Source organism: Oncorhynchus nerka, unplaced genomic scaffold (assembly GCF_034236695.1).
Source record: "Oncorhynchus nerka isolate Pitt River unplaced genomic scaffold, Oner_Uvic_2.0 unplaced_scaffold_14___fragment_4___debris, whole genome shotgun sequence".
NCBI lineage: Eukaryota > Metazoa > Chordata > Actinopteri > Salmoniformes > Salmonidae > Oncorhynchus > Oncorhynchus nerka.
The window spans coordinates 63,603-80,756 of NW_027040331.1; the positions used below are offsets into that span (position 1 = coordinate 63,603).

The following is a 17,154-nucleotide window of genomic DNA, read 5'->3' on the forward strand; positions in this document are numbered from 1 at the left end:
GTTTTTCATCCAGCTGTGTTAAGGGACCCGCCCAGGAACTGGACTTCATTAATCGGATCCTAAACCCAGTAGAATTTGGGTTGACACGGGACGTGTAGTAGGATCATAGTAGGTTATATTAAATAATACTAATAACACTAATAATTATTCATATTATTATTATTATAGCTCAGAATAGGCCTAAGCATTTGTGAAAATGGAGGGTCTAATTGTCTCCAATTGTAGGCTATAGCCTAGTAGGCCTATTTATATCTGCCAAGTGTGAGTTGTGCTGTGTGTGGTTTCTTGTGTATTTATTATCTTATTGCATGCCACAACCGAAATTTCTTCCAGGAAAAAGTTATTTTATTCCATTCACTTTGAGCTAGCAAATAACAGCCTATTTTACACTTTCACTGTGCGTTATAATGCAACATATTGTTATTTTTGTAACACCTACACTAAAGGGGTTTGAGTTTATAAATAGTTTATAACTATGTAATAAACAGTTATTACACAATGTTTGTGTGATTATATTTTGGTTGTTGTCGAATATTGGCATTACTGCTATTATTGGCAGTATCCTTACCTAACCATTTTACCTAACGGTATATTTGACTATGTACACAGGGCAGGGCAGAGAGCAGCTGATCTTTCTCATGACACTCAGGTGAGTTGAGGTTGGGAAAAGAAAAGGGTTAGAGTGCGCATGCGAGTTTCTGCCTGTCTGCTACATTGCTAACAAGGAAAAACTCAGGAAGAGATGATGGCAGACTCGGGACCCGAGGAAATAGCGGTGATCGGGAACACCGACCTCACATCGGCAGAACTAGAGAACAACATTAAAAACACGGTATAGCTTCAAACCTATTCTTATTGTAAAAAAAAAAAAAAGTGAGGAATTTGGATTTTGATACTTATTCAGCCTGTTGAATGAATTGGGTTTTCTAGCTACAGACAGTAGTACTGCAGGCCTTATCAATCCACGGAGTTTCGCGAGAGAGCCCTACTGTCACCGAGTCAACAGCAGCTAGCAGGCTGTGCAGGAAAAGACAGCTAAAAGTTAAATCATTGTAATGTCGACGCAGAGGAAAGTTAGCTAGATTGTTCTTCTTAACATGGTTTGCTTGATCATTTTACCAGGAGCTAGCTTGCTAGCACACAACTTTGTTCTGATACAAAGTTGAAGGACTTCGCTAACGATACAGTACTTATTTTAATCTGGGATCAGCTTTAGCTACCAATATTGATGCCCCATATTGCATGTAAACAACATCTAATTATACTTCATTATGGTATTGTTACCATGTTATGACTTGTGAAATATCCTCTTCTAGATGGTCGAGATTGAGAAATGGACTAGTCTTCTAAGAAAGATGGAGATCAGCGTTGGAGAGGCAGAGAAAAGGACTGGGAAGAATACAGTCAACATGCAGGAGATATACACTGTTTACCTAATTGAGACACGGTAAATATGTCTCATCAGCTCTGAATCATCTGTGTGAATGATGATTGTTATAGCCTACATCTTCCAGCGCAACTATTTTGTGACACCACCATGAACAGCTTCTTCCACAATCACACCTACACCTCCTTGCACCTGCACATAATTACACACACCCCAGTTATTACAGACCTTAACGATAATGATTCTAACATCTGAGTGTTTTAGAAAAGTGACTTGGGTACACTCACTTCATTGTGAACACGTGATCTAAAGGTTTTGTTTGTCACAAACTGCACATCACACCAGCTTTCTTACTTACTTTTAGCTAGCTATACTATTAACTGGTTTCATGTCCGGTTACTCTCTTTCAGCCACAGAGAGTCGTTTTTTTTTTGGGCCAAGTCTTTAAAAAGAACCATATGTTTTTATTCTGCTTGGAGCAGGGCATGCTATTCCTCATGCACACACATGCCCGCGTGCACACACACACTGGGCCTTTGTTCACCAGTTGGCCATTGAGAGGGGAGTGTGGTGTAACCGGGCCCTCAGTGCAGTTAGACTGGAGAATGCCCCCCAGCCACTGATGGAGTCCTCCTCTCCTTTGCCTTCTCTCCTTCCCCTTCCTGCTTCTCTGCTCATCTCTTTCTTTCTTGTTATCCTCTCCTCTCTCTGCTTTGTGGTCCCAGTGTGGATTATTAGTGGAGACAGACCATTATGGGTTCTCATTTCCTCCCTAGAATCTTTGCTGCTGGATCCACGTCATATTTATAAAGTCTCTCTCTATCTTCTATCTTTCTCTGCCGTTCTCTCTGTCAGTAGTCTCTCGCTCTCCTCTTGCTTTATATATACAGTCAAAGGTTTGGACACACCAACTCATTGCAAGGTTTTTCTGGTAGTAGTCGCCTGGAATGGATTTCAATTAACAGGTGTGCCTTGTTAAAAGTTCATTTGTGGAATTTCTTTCCTTCTTAATGCATTTAAGCCAAGCAGTTGTGTTGTGACAAGGTTGGGGTGGTATACAGAAGATAGCCCATATTTGGTAAAAGACCAAGTCCATATTATGGCAAGAACAGCTCAAATAAGCAAAGACAAATGACAGTCCATCATTACTTTAAGGCATGAAGGTCAGTCAATCTGAAAATGTCAAGAACTTTGAATGTTTCTTCAAGCGCAGTCGCAAAAACCATCAAGCGCTATGACGAAACTGGCTCTTATGAGGACCGCCACAGGAAAGGAAGATTCAGAGTTACCTTTGCTGCAGAGGATAAGTTCATTAGTTATCAGTCTCAGAAATTCAAGACCAAATAAATAAATTCACAGAGTTCAAGTAACAGACACATCTCAACATCAATGGTTTGAGGAGACTGCATGAATCAGGCCTTCATGGTCAAATTGCAGCAAAGAAACCACTACTAAAGGACACCAATAATAAGAAGAGACTTGCTTGGGCCAAGAAACACGAGCAATGGACATTAGACCGGTGGAAATCTGTTCTTTGGTCTGATGGTACCAACCGCCGTATCTTTGTGAGATGCAGAGTAGGTGAACGGATGACCTCTGCATGTGTGGTTCACACCTTGAAGCATGGAAGAGGAGGTGTGATGGTGTTGGGGTGCATTGCTGGTGACACTGTCTGTGATTTATTTGGAATTCAAGGCACACTTGACCAGCATGGCTACCACAACAACTCGCCATCCCACCTGGTTTGCGCTTAGTGGGACTATCATTTGTTTTTCAACCGGACAATGACCCAACACACCTCCATGCCGTGTAAGGGCTATTTGACCAAGAAGGAGAGTGGTGGAGTGCTGCATCCGTTGACCTGGCCTCCACAATCACCCGATCTCAACCCAATTGAGATGGTTTGGGATGAGTTGGACCGCAGAGTGAATGAAAAGCAGCCAACAAGTGCTCAGCAAATGTGGGAACTCTTTCAAGACTGTAGGAAAGCATTCCAGGTGAAGCTGGTTGAGAGAATGCCAAGAGTGTGCAAAGCTATCATCAAGGCAAAGGGTGGTTACTTTGAAGAATCTCAAATATTAAATATATTTGGATTTGTTTAAATTTTCTTTGGTTACTATATGATTCCATATGTGGTATTTCATAATGTTGATGTCTTCACTATTATTCTACAATGTAGAACATAGTAAAAAAGAAAGAAAAACCCTTGAAGCCCTTGAGACCCTTGAGGTGTGTCCAAACTTTTGACTGGTACTGTAAGTTTTAGCATTGGAGTTCATAGAATTGTGGATAGTACTGTACTTGGTCCCTTTAAAAGATGTATCAAATATTTACTTGGTACTCTTATTTAAGTGCAGTTGTATGACTTCAGTCCTTTCCTTTCTTCTGACAGGCCGGTTGATGCTGTGACAGAAGGTATAATCCCAGCCCCAGACTCCTTATGGAGGAGATACAGCGAGTTTGAGCTACTAAGAAACTACTTGTTGGTCACTTATCCCTTTGTCGTTGTTGCCCCGTTACCCGAGAAGAGGGTATGTGAGAACAACAGGATGCCTTGGAATAAATTAGTGCAATATAGTTTAGGAGGTGATATTTGTACTTAACTACAGTACCCATAATGCTCTGTACTGCATCCAGTTTTAACTTAGGAAAGACAATGGTGTTCCATCTCCTTATCAACATAATAGTAATTCTTTGTCTGTTTCTCACAGGCAGAGATTGTGTGGCACAAGCTGTCAGCGGACAACATGGACCCAGACTTTGTGGAGAGAAGGAGGGTTGGACTGGAGAACTTCCTGCTCCGATTAGCCTCCCACCCAGTTCTCTGCAACGACAAGATCTTCTACATCTTCCTCACTGAGGTTAGTTATCAGCTTGGCTACAAAGAAGCTATACACCATAACTGGGTGAATCCAGCGTGATTCCAATCTGTTTGTGCTGTCTTGCCAACTCCCTTGTTATGTGTGACAAGGACCATAGTGATCCAACAATCGTTAGCAAAACCTACATTCCTCCCTCTCAAGACTACAACAGTACCAGTAGCTAGTCAAATGTGCTGTTCATAGGTTTTGACAGGATATACCCTTGACAGAAAAGAGATATCACAGACAAGGACCATTTCCTTACTCAGTTTTTTTGTAGCACTGAGAAGTGTTGTGGAAATAATGTCTTGTGAAGTAGGCCTACAGCTTAACTCTTTACTGGCAAGAGTTGTGTGAGTGTTGCTGTAGTTGAAAGGATCACCTTTGCCCTTTTGAGTTGATAGTGTGACAGTGTACCCCCAGTGCCCCCATGCATCAGGCTCTCCTATCTCTGATGGTCTTTGTCAAAGTCACACGGCATCCTCTCTCTGTCCCACAGGAAAAAGGATGGAAGGAAATGGTGTACGAGACAGGATTTCAAGCAAAGGTTCTCCATCAGCACTTAATGATCTCATCATGGGTTGCGTTGTCATGTCAACTCTCTTAGATAAGATGTACCTTACTCAATCCTCATGTGACTTTGCAAACTACAGCAGTGCAATAAAGTAGAAGTTTGTAAAGTTTGTAATCTGTGTAAACAAATGCATATGTATATTTAGGACTTCTGATTTCTTTTAAACAACTCTTAATTGTAATATTTATTCTGATATGTTTTCAGTCTCAAAGGTAAAGTGTTGTCTAAAATGATGCAGGTCCTCAATAACAACCTCTGATCTGTTTTTTTAACAGGCTGATTCCAGGTTGAAAGCTATGAATGCAGCATTCAGGGTGAAGAATCCAGACAAGTAGGCCATATAAAATATCTGTCCCAAATAGCACCCTAACCCTACTGTATATAGTGCACTGGACTCTGGTCGAAAGTAGTACACTTTTGGGGCAGATTCACTGTTTTCTTGTCACTGTTTTCTTTTGTGTGAAGCCAACCATACACTTCCATCTTCATGTGTTGTAACTTAATTGAATGTGTCTGTCTCTACTATTCATCCCTTTGCTCTGTATTTGATGTACTTCCATACTTGGTTCTGGGACTGTGTGGGAAGTAGAGTTGGATCAGGTCAATGTAAGTTCGAACATTGACTCTTGTCTTGTTTATCTGTCTTGCTGGAAAGAAAGTGTTGATTTAAGTAGTGATTGGGTGAATTCTTGCTCTTCTCTGGCCCTGGCGTCTGCAGACGGTTTACAGAGATGAAACACTACAGCGACGAGCTACAGACTGTAGTCTCCCAGCTGCTGAGAGTACGGGCAGTGAGTACAGGGAGCTGTCAGCATATTCACACATCTTACTGACTAGACTGACTACCAGACCTGAGTCAAATACTATTTGAAATCTTTCAAATACTTTGAGTGTTTGGCCTAACCTGCCAGTTTTGGAACTATTATATGGTTCCACTGAGCCAGGCAAGCTAAATCAAGCGAAGATAAAGTATTTGAAATGATTTCAACTAACTATACTCCCATACTGTCAGCTGTAACATGCATTTTTACTGACTAGACTAGACATACAGTGAGTAGGGAGCCATTTCAATCACACCTGAGCTGGTTTGGAAGTTGACATACATTAGAAGGATAAAACACACAGCTGGTCTTGTCTGATAAAAGTGGATTTGCTGCAGCTGTAACACACAGCTTCATGACTAGACTAGGACTAGACATACAGCTGGCTGTAACGCACAGGCTGGCCACACTCAGCATATTCACACTTACCAGACTGATAACACTAGCACACTGACAGCTGTAACAAACAACTTAGGTTGCATCCCAATATGACACCCTATTCCCTACACAATACAGAAATTTACAGAACATAGAACATAAAAATAGAAGCAGCGGAATCAAAGAAACTGTGCAAAATCTTTCTCCAGAGGGTAGCAGATCGACTGTATGGGGTGTACAAAGTGCATGGAAACTATGGACGAGTCTTCAGGTAAGACAAGTGCTCTGTTTGGAAGAAATGGTGAAGTGTATTGCTGCTGCACTATGAACAATGTAATGACTTAATTAGTGTCAAATATATATTTGTTTCATGTGAAATATCTGCTCTGTGCTTGTTGGACAGTGAGTGGAGTGCCATAGAGAAAGAGATGGGAGATGGACTACAAAGTGCTGGTCATCACATGGATGCGTAAGTGTTTGTTTTTTAATGACATGTAACCACACAATAATCTCCCATATAAATCCAGAACAACTTTATTGTACTACATCAGGATTGTATTGCAAGTATTTTCCTCCTCTCCTATCCCCTGGACATAAAAAAAATGTAACCTTTATTTAACTGGAAAAGGTAGTTAAGATCAAATTCTTATTTACAATGTCAACCTACCGAGGAACAGTAGGTTAACTGCCTTGTTCAGGGGCAGAACGACAGATTTTTACCTTGTCAGCTCGGGGATTCGGTCCAGCAACGTTTCGGTTACTGGTCCAACCCTCTAACCAGTAGGCTACCTGCCGCCCCAACACCAGTTTCTCTCCCTGTCAGCAGATGCATCTGAAATGGCACCCGAATCTCTATGTACCCTGGTCAAAGGTAGTTCACTATATGGTGAATAGGGCGCCATTTCATACGCAAGCCAGTCTCTCTCGTTAGCCTCTGAGACCTCATACAGGCTCATTGAAGGAGCTGATATAGTGATGTGTTGCACAACCCCCCTTCACCCCAGCAATGCTCTACATAGTACATGGTTTCCCCTAGTTAAGCTATACAACACATTTGCCGTGTTTGATTTGAAAGCAGTTCAGGTTTCAAGCACAAGGTCTGGTGTAGCAGGTAGTCGACCATGGGGAATGGGGAGACTTGTGTTGTGAAGGTTCTGGGTTCCAGCTGAGAACTGGCTGGCACCTAGCCAGAGGCTTTTAATTTCAACTTGGGTACTGTGTATAGTTCTCTTTAAGTATCACAAGTGTTCTTGGCCCTGTCCTTGGACACACACACACACACACACACACATACCTTGGTGTGGTAACATGATTAGCCCCTACCCTGTCACTGATGGGTTCCAGATTGCAAGGCTCAACTCTAGAGGTCAGGGGTCACAGTGCTGGGACAGCTGAGGCGTACCAAGGAAAGGCAGCATTTCTGTCAACGGTTGATTCCCAAATGGCACCCTATTCTCTATTTAGTGCATTACTTTTGACCAGGACCTATAGGGCTCTGGTCAAAGGTAGTGCACTTAATAAGGAATAGGGTGCCACTTGGGACATATACAACCTAGCTTTTAAGCCTCTGGTAATGGTCATAGTGAAGACCGATCATATTTCTCAGCCAGTCTCACCCATTGTCAGGTGTCTGTCAGAGCTATAAAACTGTGATATTTGAGTCTCACTTCTGAGAGGGTGTAATGAAATATAGCAGATGTATTCTTGTAGATTCCTCTTCCTCTTTGCTGCAGGTAAGGCTGGGCGATATACCGCATTTAAGCAATAAGGCATGAGTCTTTGTCGTATATGGCAAAGACTCAATATGCACAACACAAAGCGTAGTGCCTGGATACAGCCCTTAGCCGTGATATATTGGCCATATACCACAAAGCCCGGAGGTGCCTTATTACTATTATAAACTGGTCACCAACGTAATTAGAGCAGTAAAAATAAATGTTTTGTCATACCTGTGGTATATGGTCTGATATATCACGTCTGTCAGCCAATCAGCATTCAGGGTTTTAACCACCCAGATTATATATTATATTATATTATAATTTACTATATTCACTGGTATTGATGCACAGACCGGTTTGGGTTTTTACTTTACCTTCTGTAAAGATATTTCAATGTTTTATTTGTTAAATGTGATACACAATTTTGGCACGTGTAATGTCCGTTTTTAGAGTTTACTCTATTTTCTACTTGAGTTGTCTTTCTCCCTCACCTCCTAATGCATGCACTGAATAAGAACGGCTGCATGCCCCTTCCCACACCAAGCCCTGCCCCCGTCACTCAAGGAGAGAGCAGATGCTCGACTACGGAGTCACAAGTACTTTCTTGCTGTTCACTTTGCAGTCTATACATGGTCAGATGGATGCAACAAAATGTTGGTGACATGCTGCTTTCCACAAGCGTTTTATAATTACACTATTAGTTTGTATCTTACTGTCTGCAAACTATTGTCTGCTAGTTTGTCTTTTCTTAGCAAGTTAATCGCTAGTTATATGGCTAGCTTTCTAGACCATACCAAGCCTACCATTACGGTGAGATATGGGCTGGAAAATGTACCTCAATGCAGCAGTGGGATATGCCACTCTACTCCAAATGTAACTTTTAACCACACTGATGTATTGAGAAGATTGATGTACTGCTAGATTTCCCAGAAAACGGCCCTATTCGTCATCATGCTAGCTAGCAGTAGCCACCGCAGCCATTTTGGAATGACAGTGTCAGCCAATCTGCTCCTTTGTTGTTCAACGTGACGTCCCATTCCATAATGGCTGTATGGCTACTGCTATCTAGCATGAAGAAGAAAAGGGCAGTTTTTTTCTGGTAGAACTAGCAGTATTTGAATCTTCTTGTGTAGTAAGGTCAAATTTGGAGTAGAGTGGCATATCCTATCCCTGCATTGAGGTATGTTTACCGACCCATATCTCGCGCCGATTCCATGGTGTCTTACTGTAACCATGATTTTGTTCCGACCCCAGTGCAGCTCAGTGGAAACAAGCGTAACAGTAGGGTCGGTATCTTCTGGCAATCTGGCTAGCTAGCTTGATAAATGTACTAAGAGTCAGAGCAAACATAGTTATCTAATACAGTCTGGTGCCAGTGCTGGTGTAGGCCTAGAAAAGCATGTTTGTGCACCGGTATCTTCTAAATCAGAGAGGAATAGACAGGTTGGTTGTTCAGCAAGGGGCAAAATAAACGGGGTTCGCTTAGATTGTTGACAACATGTAAACTATATTTCGTGTCTAATGTTTATTGAAAACATAGATACCTTTGCACCAGGAAAATACATGTCTGTCAAATACATTATTACAGTTGTTGGTTGGTTAGATACCTAGTGAATTGTTTTTTGCCATATTAGCATAGACATGACAGTCAAAACACCTCAAAACAAGCCATGGTATCAATAATAAGATGAAACAAGCCACTTACGATTCCCCCATGGCAGTTTCTTGTAATTGTTGCTAGCCATCTGTCCACCCAGAATCACAACACACAGACTTCTGCCTCATTGAATCGTGTGCATAGTTTGTGACGGTTCGTTAATCCGTCTAGAGGCAAAGCATGAATATGTTAGCTAGCTACATAAGGTAGGAAAACATGTCATGTAACATCTAATTAGGGTGATCTGAAAACACTGATCAACACTTTGGTTCCCCTGTCAATCATTTCTCCCTGGCTTATTCATTTTATTGTCATGTCAAACAACAATGTATTCAAGGTGCTGCCCACTATATTTAATCATTCTATTCAATAATCATTCTATTTCCATGATTCCAACAGTTAACGATGTAGCTAGGCGTAGATGTTTTGTCCATGTCATGCAGCCCTGCATGGCACAGTGTGGAAATAAAAACAAAAGTGCAGGAAATTGATGAAAATATTGATATAATAACCATCATATCAAAGTAAATTTGGAGTCAGGCGATTTGTTGTTGTCCTCCCACTATGAATTGGAAAAGCATGCAGTTTATTAGGCTATAGATTAAATAAATTATGATGAACTTCACAGAGTGGTGAAAGTGCACGGTGATGAGCTTGATGCTCCTTTCCAATAACTATGGTCTTATTCTGGTGACATGATGACCGATGCTTAGCTGCCATTTGACAAACAAAAATGATCTCACTCATCAATAATAATGTCATCATGTAGGTATCCTACTCACACTGTATCTAGGAGCTATTGGCAAGAGTGCACATGCAAAGACCAGAGTGGGCATATTTGCTATACAGTGCCTTCGGAAAGTATTCAGACCCCTTGGCTTTTTCCACATTTTGTTACATTACAGCCTTATTCTAAAATAGATTTAAAAAATACATTCCTCAAACTACACACAATACCCCATAATGACAAAGTGAAAACAGGTTTTTAGACATTTTAGTAAATGTATAAAAAACAGAAATACCTTATTTAAGTATTCAGACCCTTTGTTACGAAACTTGAAATTGAGCTCAGGTGCATCCTGTTTCCATTGATCATCCTTGAGATGTTTCTACAATTTCATTGGAGTCCACCTGTGGTAAATTACATTGATTGGACATGATTTGGAAAGGCACACACCTGTGTATATGTCCCACAGTTGACAGTGCATGTCAGAGCAAAAACCAAGCCATGAGGTCGAAGGAATTGTCCGTAGAGCTCAGAGACAGGATTGTGTCGAGGCACAGATCTGGTGACGGGTACCAAAACATTTCTGCAGCATTGAAGGTCCCCAAGAACACAGTGGCCTCCACCATTCTTAAATGGAGGACGTTTGTAACCACCAAGACTCTTCCTAGAACTGGCCACCCGGCCAAACTGAGCAATCGGGGGAGAAGGGCCTTGGTCAGGGAGTTGACCAAGAACCCGATGGTCACTCTGACAGAGCACTAGAGTTCTTCTGTGGCGATGGGAGAACCTTCTAGAATGACAACCATCATTGCAGCACTCCACCAATCAGGCTTTTGTGGTAGAGTGGCCAGACGGAAGGCACTCCTCAGTAAACGGCACATGACAGCCCGCTTGGAGTTTGCCAAAAGGCACCTAAAGGACTCAGACCATGAGAAAAAAGATTCTGGTCTGATGAAACTAAGATCGAACTCTTTGGCCTGAATTCCAAGCGTCACATCTGGAGGAAACCTGCCATCATCCCCATAGTGAAGCATGGTGGGGGCAGCATCATGCTGTGGGGATGTTTTTCAGCTGCAGGGACTGGGAGACTAGTCAGGATCGAGGCAAAGTACAGAGAGATCCTTGATGAAAACCTGCTCCAGAGCGCTCAGGACCACAGACTGGGGAGAAGGTTCACCTTCCAACAGGACATTGACATTAAGCACACAGTCAAGACAACGCAGGAGTGGCTTCGGGACAAGTCTCTGAATGTCCTTGAGTGGCCCAGCCAGAACCCCAATCGAACTTCTCTGGAGAGACCTGAAAATAGCTGTGCAGCAACATTCCCCATCCAAACTGTCAGAGCTTGAGAGGATCTGCAGAGAAGAAGAGAAGAAGGGGAGAAACTCCCCAAATACAGGTGTGCCAAGCTTGTAGCGTCATACCCAAGAAGACTCGAGGCTGTAATCGCTGCCAAAGGTGCTTCAACAAAGTACTGAGTAAAGGGTCTGAATAATTATGTAAAAGTGATTTAGGTTTTTTTATTTGTAAAAATGTACAAACATTTCTAAAAACCTGTTATTAACTTGGCATTATGGGAATTGTGTGAAGATTGATAAAACATTTTTTTTGATCCATTTTAGAATAAGGCTGTAACAAAATGTGGGAAAAGGGGTCTGAATACTTTCCGAATGCACTTTATAATGCATAATTTGTTGTGGGAAAACCATCAGTATTGAAAATGCGATAGAAACCCATTTAATTTGTATTTTTTATTCGGTACAGAATTTAACTGCAAAAGTTTTTATGTGCACTACATCATCACACACAGCCTTTTATCCGCAACAAGTCAATTTGATGGAAACGTATGCGGATAATTTTTTTACTATTCGCATGAAAATCTGTTGCCAATTGGATGGAAACCTAGCTACTGACTGGAATGGGTGTATTTTGGGTGACCTTGCTGCATGGTTTTCATGATTCCTTGTCCATCTGTACAGGGTGTGATAGATTAAAGGAAATGTATTTATACTCCCATCTCTTGCCTGCAGGTATAATTCTTCTGTGCTTCAGTCTTACTTTAGTGAGCTGATGTAGTTTCCCCATCCTTCTGTTTAATGGTGTGATCAAGTAAAGCAAATGTATCCATATGGACTCCCCTCTTGTCTACAGGTATGCTGCTTCTGTAGATGATATTCTGGAGGAAGAGGAGCACTATGCTGATCAGCTGAAGGAGTACCTATTCTATACTGAGGCACTAAGGTACAGTATACCTACTGAACACCAGGACTGCTGCTGTAGGTCAAGTAAATATAACTTTATAAACCCTATTGTCAACCAAGATCCAGAAAGATCATTATGCCAAATCACTAGAAATTGTGTTCTGGGTTGTGCTTGTTATGGAGGTAGCTTCACATCCTCACGTCAACTTGCCAAATACCTGTGTGGATCACTGTTGACCTTTGCCAATGGCATACTGAATTCCAACTCACTGAGCCCCCTCATTGAATCTATTGAACAGCCCTCATGACACTGGATGGTGCAGAATGATCATACATCTACATAGTACAGTAGCAACCATGATGAGCAGCTAGGCATCAGTACATCCAGTAGCAACCATGATGATCAGCAAAGGCCTCTGTTTCTGCAGGGCAGTGTGCAGGAAGCATGAGTTGACACAGTTTGAGCTGGAGATGGCTGCACAGGACTTAGCCTCTAAGAAACAGCAGAAGGAGGAGCTGATCACAGGGGTGAGTCATCACACAAGGTTGAAGCCATCTCCACAGCTAGGAAGAACCAGGTTGCATGCCAAATGGCTCCCTATATAGTGCACTACTTTCAATGAGGGCCTGTATGGCCCTGAACTGCACTGTTGATTAAGGGCTTGTAAGTAAGTATTTCACAGTAAAGTCTACACTTGTTGTATTCGGCGCATGTGGCAAATAAAGTTTGATTTGATTTAGGGGCATAGGGTGCCATTTTGGACATAGCCTCAGTTTCTAAAGAGACACATGGAGCTCCTCAGCAAATAATGAGGCAATAGATAGCAGATAGCAAGCACATAAATAAAATCAATTTAGTCAAAAGTTGCTGTGAAGCTTATCCAAACCTTAAAGAATGACCAGATGGAATGTTGAGCTTTCCTTCCCTGTGTTCAGACTGTGCGGACGTTCTCACTGAAGGGGATGACCAGTAAGCTGTTTGGCCAGGAGACTGCAGAGCAGAGGGAGGCTAAGTTACAAGTGTTAGAACAGCAGATAGAGGAGGGAGAGGAGGCTGTGAAAGAGAAGAACACCGAGAGCGAGTGAGAAACGAACATCATTTTTCTGTCTCTAACCCTCTGTCTCTCTCGCTCTCTCTATGGCTCCTTTGATTGTCCACCATGTTATAATTGAATCACTTTATTTGCTGCTTTAATCAGCTGCTTTGGAGGTTGACCAGCTGACCATTTTTGTTTTTAATTTTAAGGATCTGAGAAGGTTATAAAGCCAGTCTTTCTCTCTCTGCAGTGAGTTTGTGAAGACTGCCTGGATAGACATTGAGCACTTTAAAGACCAAAAGGACCGGGACCTGAAGGAGGCCCTGATTAGCTATGCAATCATGCAGATCAGCAGGTGTAAAAAGGTGACACGTCCCCACAGATACTTAAAATGTATTGAGTATTCTGCCTGTAAATTTGTATATTTTGTGTTCTTTTATCAATACCAAATATATCGTAAAATACTGTATTACTGTGCTGCATAATACACATTCCTCTGTTTTGCTCTTTTTCTTTCTGTCCCTCTCTTTCTCAATTTTAATTCAAATGGATTTATTGGCTTGGGAAACGTATGTTTACATTGCCAAAGCAAGTGAAATGGATAATAAACAGAAGTGAAACATTCTCTCTCTCTCTGTCTTTCTCTCTCAGGGAATACAAGTGTGGACCAACGCAAAGGAGTGTTTCAACAAGATGTGATCTTCAGGGCCGAAACAGGCCCTCCAAACAAACAGCAAAACAGAACATGCTTCTTTTCAGGGGACTCCTCCTGGGGTTGCATCCCAAATTGCACTCTATTCCCTAAATAGTGTGCTACTTTTGACCAGAGCCCTGTGGGGTCTGTTCACTATATAGGGAACAGGATGCTTTTTGGGACAGATTCCTGGACACAGTCCCTATGATCCTTATGGCAACATTGATCATGTATGCTCAAGAACAAATAAATAATAATTATTTTTCTATATCTTTATCATGTCCGATTGCTAGCTGCCTTGATTTGATCGACTTGCAATTGCAGTTATTTCTCAGTGACTGTCTGACATTTGTGTTTTTTCATACAAATGTATTTTCGCTGAAATGCTGATTTAAGGTTATTCACCAAGCACTTATATTAATTTGTTTATAGAGATGCCAAGAAATGTGGACTGAATCCAATTTTCCTATTCTGCCTTTTACACAATGTTCAAAATCACGTCATAAGATTAGTCTTGCATATTTTCTATGAATTCCCTGGTTTTCCCAAAAATCCGGGCTGGAGGATTCCAAGAATCAGGAGGGAACAAGCAAGAAATCCAGAATTCTCAAATCAGGATTAATGGGAAACCAGAGAATTTATTGACAGTTCCAAGAATTTTGCAGCCCTACATAAGATTACAACTGTTTAGATTTTTTGTTGTTGTTATTGAACCTTTAACCATGCATGTCAATTAACAACAAATTATTATTTACAATGGAGGCAGGAGGCAATTAGACTAGTCCTATAAGAATGTGCTTGCCGTTTATTTTACATGCATAATTCACTTGTGTTTTTGTCAATTTTATACTTGTGGTTGGTATATTGACCTTTGTCTTTTCTACCCTCTCAGTGCATTGTCCCAGTATACTAAAATAAGGTGTTCAACCTTTTCAGATGTTTTTGTACAACATTAAGAATGTAACCCTCCTATTTAAATGGCTTACTGTACTTTGCCATTCAAAACATACTCAGGCACTGGGCCTTAAGTAACCACTATGATGAATGGCAGGCTTGTCATTTCTGAAGAGTGGGTGGGTCAGTGTTTTGATAAATCTAGCCAAAGGAACAGGAAGGTCACACAGGAAAGACAGGATGTGATAATTTACTTATGGTAGTGTTGTGCGTGTACTGGGGATGCAGCCCAAATGACTACCTATGCTCTATATAGTGCATTACTTTTGACCAGAGCACTAAGGGCCTTGGTCTAAATTAGTGCACTAAATAGGAAAGGGTGCAATTTGGGACAGAACCCCTGGCCTCTTGCATCTCTGTTCACTCTAAGGGCTAGGGGAGGAGGTGCAATGTTAATCGTGAATTTGGGATGAGATCAGAGCGCTCTGGCAGGAAATTGCACTGTTTATGCGGTTGTAAGGTTGTAATCATTGTGCCAAAAATACACTAATAAATAGGAAGAATTCTAGTTTAAGGTCTCTTAAAATCATGTGTGTGGTGTGTTTGTTTAAATGTTTATATAAATTCAAATAAACTACCGTAACCCTTATTACTTTTACTACAAGGTAGAAGCACACAGCTGCGCTTATAGCAGAACACTATGCGCATTTGTTGATGCTGTATTTCCTGCTGTGAGGAGTGCTTTTAAAGTGCAGTCCAACGATGAATTAATCTGCATTTACACAGGCAGCCCAATTCTGATCTTTTTTTCACTAGTTGGTCTTTTGACCAGTGAGATCAACTCTGAAAAAGCTCTGATGTGAAAAGCTCTGGTGTTATTGGTCAAAAGACCAATCATAATTGGGCTGCTTGTGTTTACGCAGCCTAACTGACCTCAGGTTTTTCCTCTGACTTTGCCACCCACCTCTCACACACAGCATTAATTAAGCAATAAGGAATGAGAACCTGGGAATTAACTCCCAAAGGGCTGTTCGAGGCAAAGCCAAGGGCCAATAAAAAGCCTTTTGGAGGGTGTTATCTTTGCCAACATATTAAAACATATTAATATCATTGTTTTAATTTGTAAATTATTTTTATTTCATCCTTCCACCAGACCATATAGTTCGGGCAAAAGCCAGTCATTAGGACGGAGGTTCTATAGTTGCTAGCTAAACATCCCCTTACAAGATTGCAGTTTTGAAACTGCATTAAAAGTGCAGTAACTGCAGTCGACTGGTATTTTGGATGCTGTAATTGCAGAATAACTGCAGTTATACTTCACTCTAATTGTAGTTACACTGCAAAATTACTACAGTAAAAAAACATATTTTGGATGCAGTACATACTGAAGTTATACTGCAATCTTTTTTTGTAATGGTCCTACTCCAGTGTTATCCAAGCTCAGTCCTTGGGATCAAGTGGCGCACATTTTGTTATTTTCCCTAACAATAAACAGCTGATTCAAAGCTTGATGATTAGTTGATTATTTAAACCAGCTGTGTTCTCCCTACATAAAAAACAAAATGTGCACCCCTTGGTGTCCCGAGGACCGAGTTTTCTATTTTCAATGGTTGCTATCAGTGGTGATTTTAGCATGTAAATCTTGGTGGGGCAAACTGTATAATGTTCTCCCTACATAAAGAGTTTTCTTTTCAGCACCATAGAGTGAATCCTTACCACAGCTACACCTGACTAGAGCCTTGTCTGGCAGCAAAACAGTTCATTTAACCTCATTTACTGACTTTTTAAAAAACATATCTGATATGGCTGACTTGCTTAAACAAATGTGGTTTCTACTGACAATTGAGATGTACAAACTATGGCATAAGGGAACAATGAGCAGATAAGAGGCAATACATCATTTTGATTAAGACATTAATTAATGAGCAAGCTTAAGACGGGCATAGTCCATATAACTATTTGTTCAGCTCTTTTGAAATGTACAGTGACAGAATTCAGAACACAGTATTCTCCCTGTACACCAAGTCAGAACCGTAAGATAAATAAAGGGGGCATATAAACAGACAATGAAAGCTCTTACAATATTCGATGATGACATTTCGTTAAAACAGGCTATGGGCTACATGTGGACCTCCAAGTCAGAAGAGTATGCTAAATTATGAGGGGGAAAGGGACCAAATTATTAGGGTGAGGCATATGGGCTAC

The 17,154-nt window shown here is 41.2% G+C and overlaps 1 protein-coding gene across 2 annotated transcripts; it reads left to right on the top strand.

Annotated features, from left to right (window-relative positions):
- The first annotated feature begins 648 nt into the window (after positions 1 to 648).
- LOC115111347 (sorting nexin-4) lies at positions 649 to 15,517 on the top strand. 2 transcript variants are annotated; one of them, XM_029637303.2, is made up of 14 exons: positions 660 to 832; positions 1,317 to 1,447; positions 3,780 to 3,918; positions 4,099 to 4,248; positions 4,748 to 4,795; positions 5,098 to 5,153; positions 5,541 to 5,613; positions 6,231 to 6,292; positions 6,425 to 6,490; positions 12,275 to 12,364; positions 12,753 to 12,852; positions 13,261 to 13,406; positions 13,612 to 13,726; positions 14,013 to 15,517. In XM_029637303.2, exons 1-14 carry the CDS (start codon positions 743 to 745, stop codon positions 14,058 to 14,060), a joined length of 1,314 nt encoding a protein of 437 aa, XP_029493163.1. In that variant the 5' UTR covers positions 660 to 742; the 3' UTR covers positions 14,061 to 15,517. The 2 variants fall into 2 exon arrangements, with proteins under 2 accessions (XP_029493172.1, XP_029493163.1); XM_029637312.2 differs by lacking the exons at positions 12,753 to 12,852; positions 13,261 to 13,406 and having other exon boundaries at positions 649 to 832.
- The last annotated feature ends 1,637 nt before the right edge of the window (positions 15,518 to 17,154 follow it).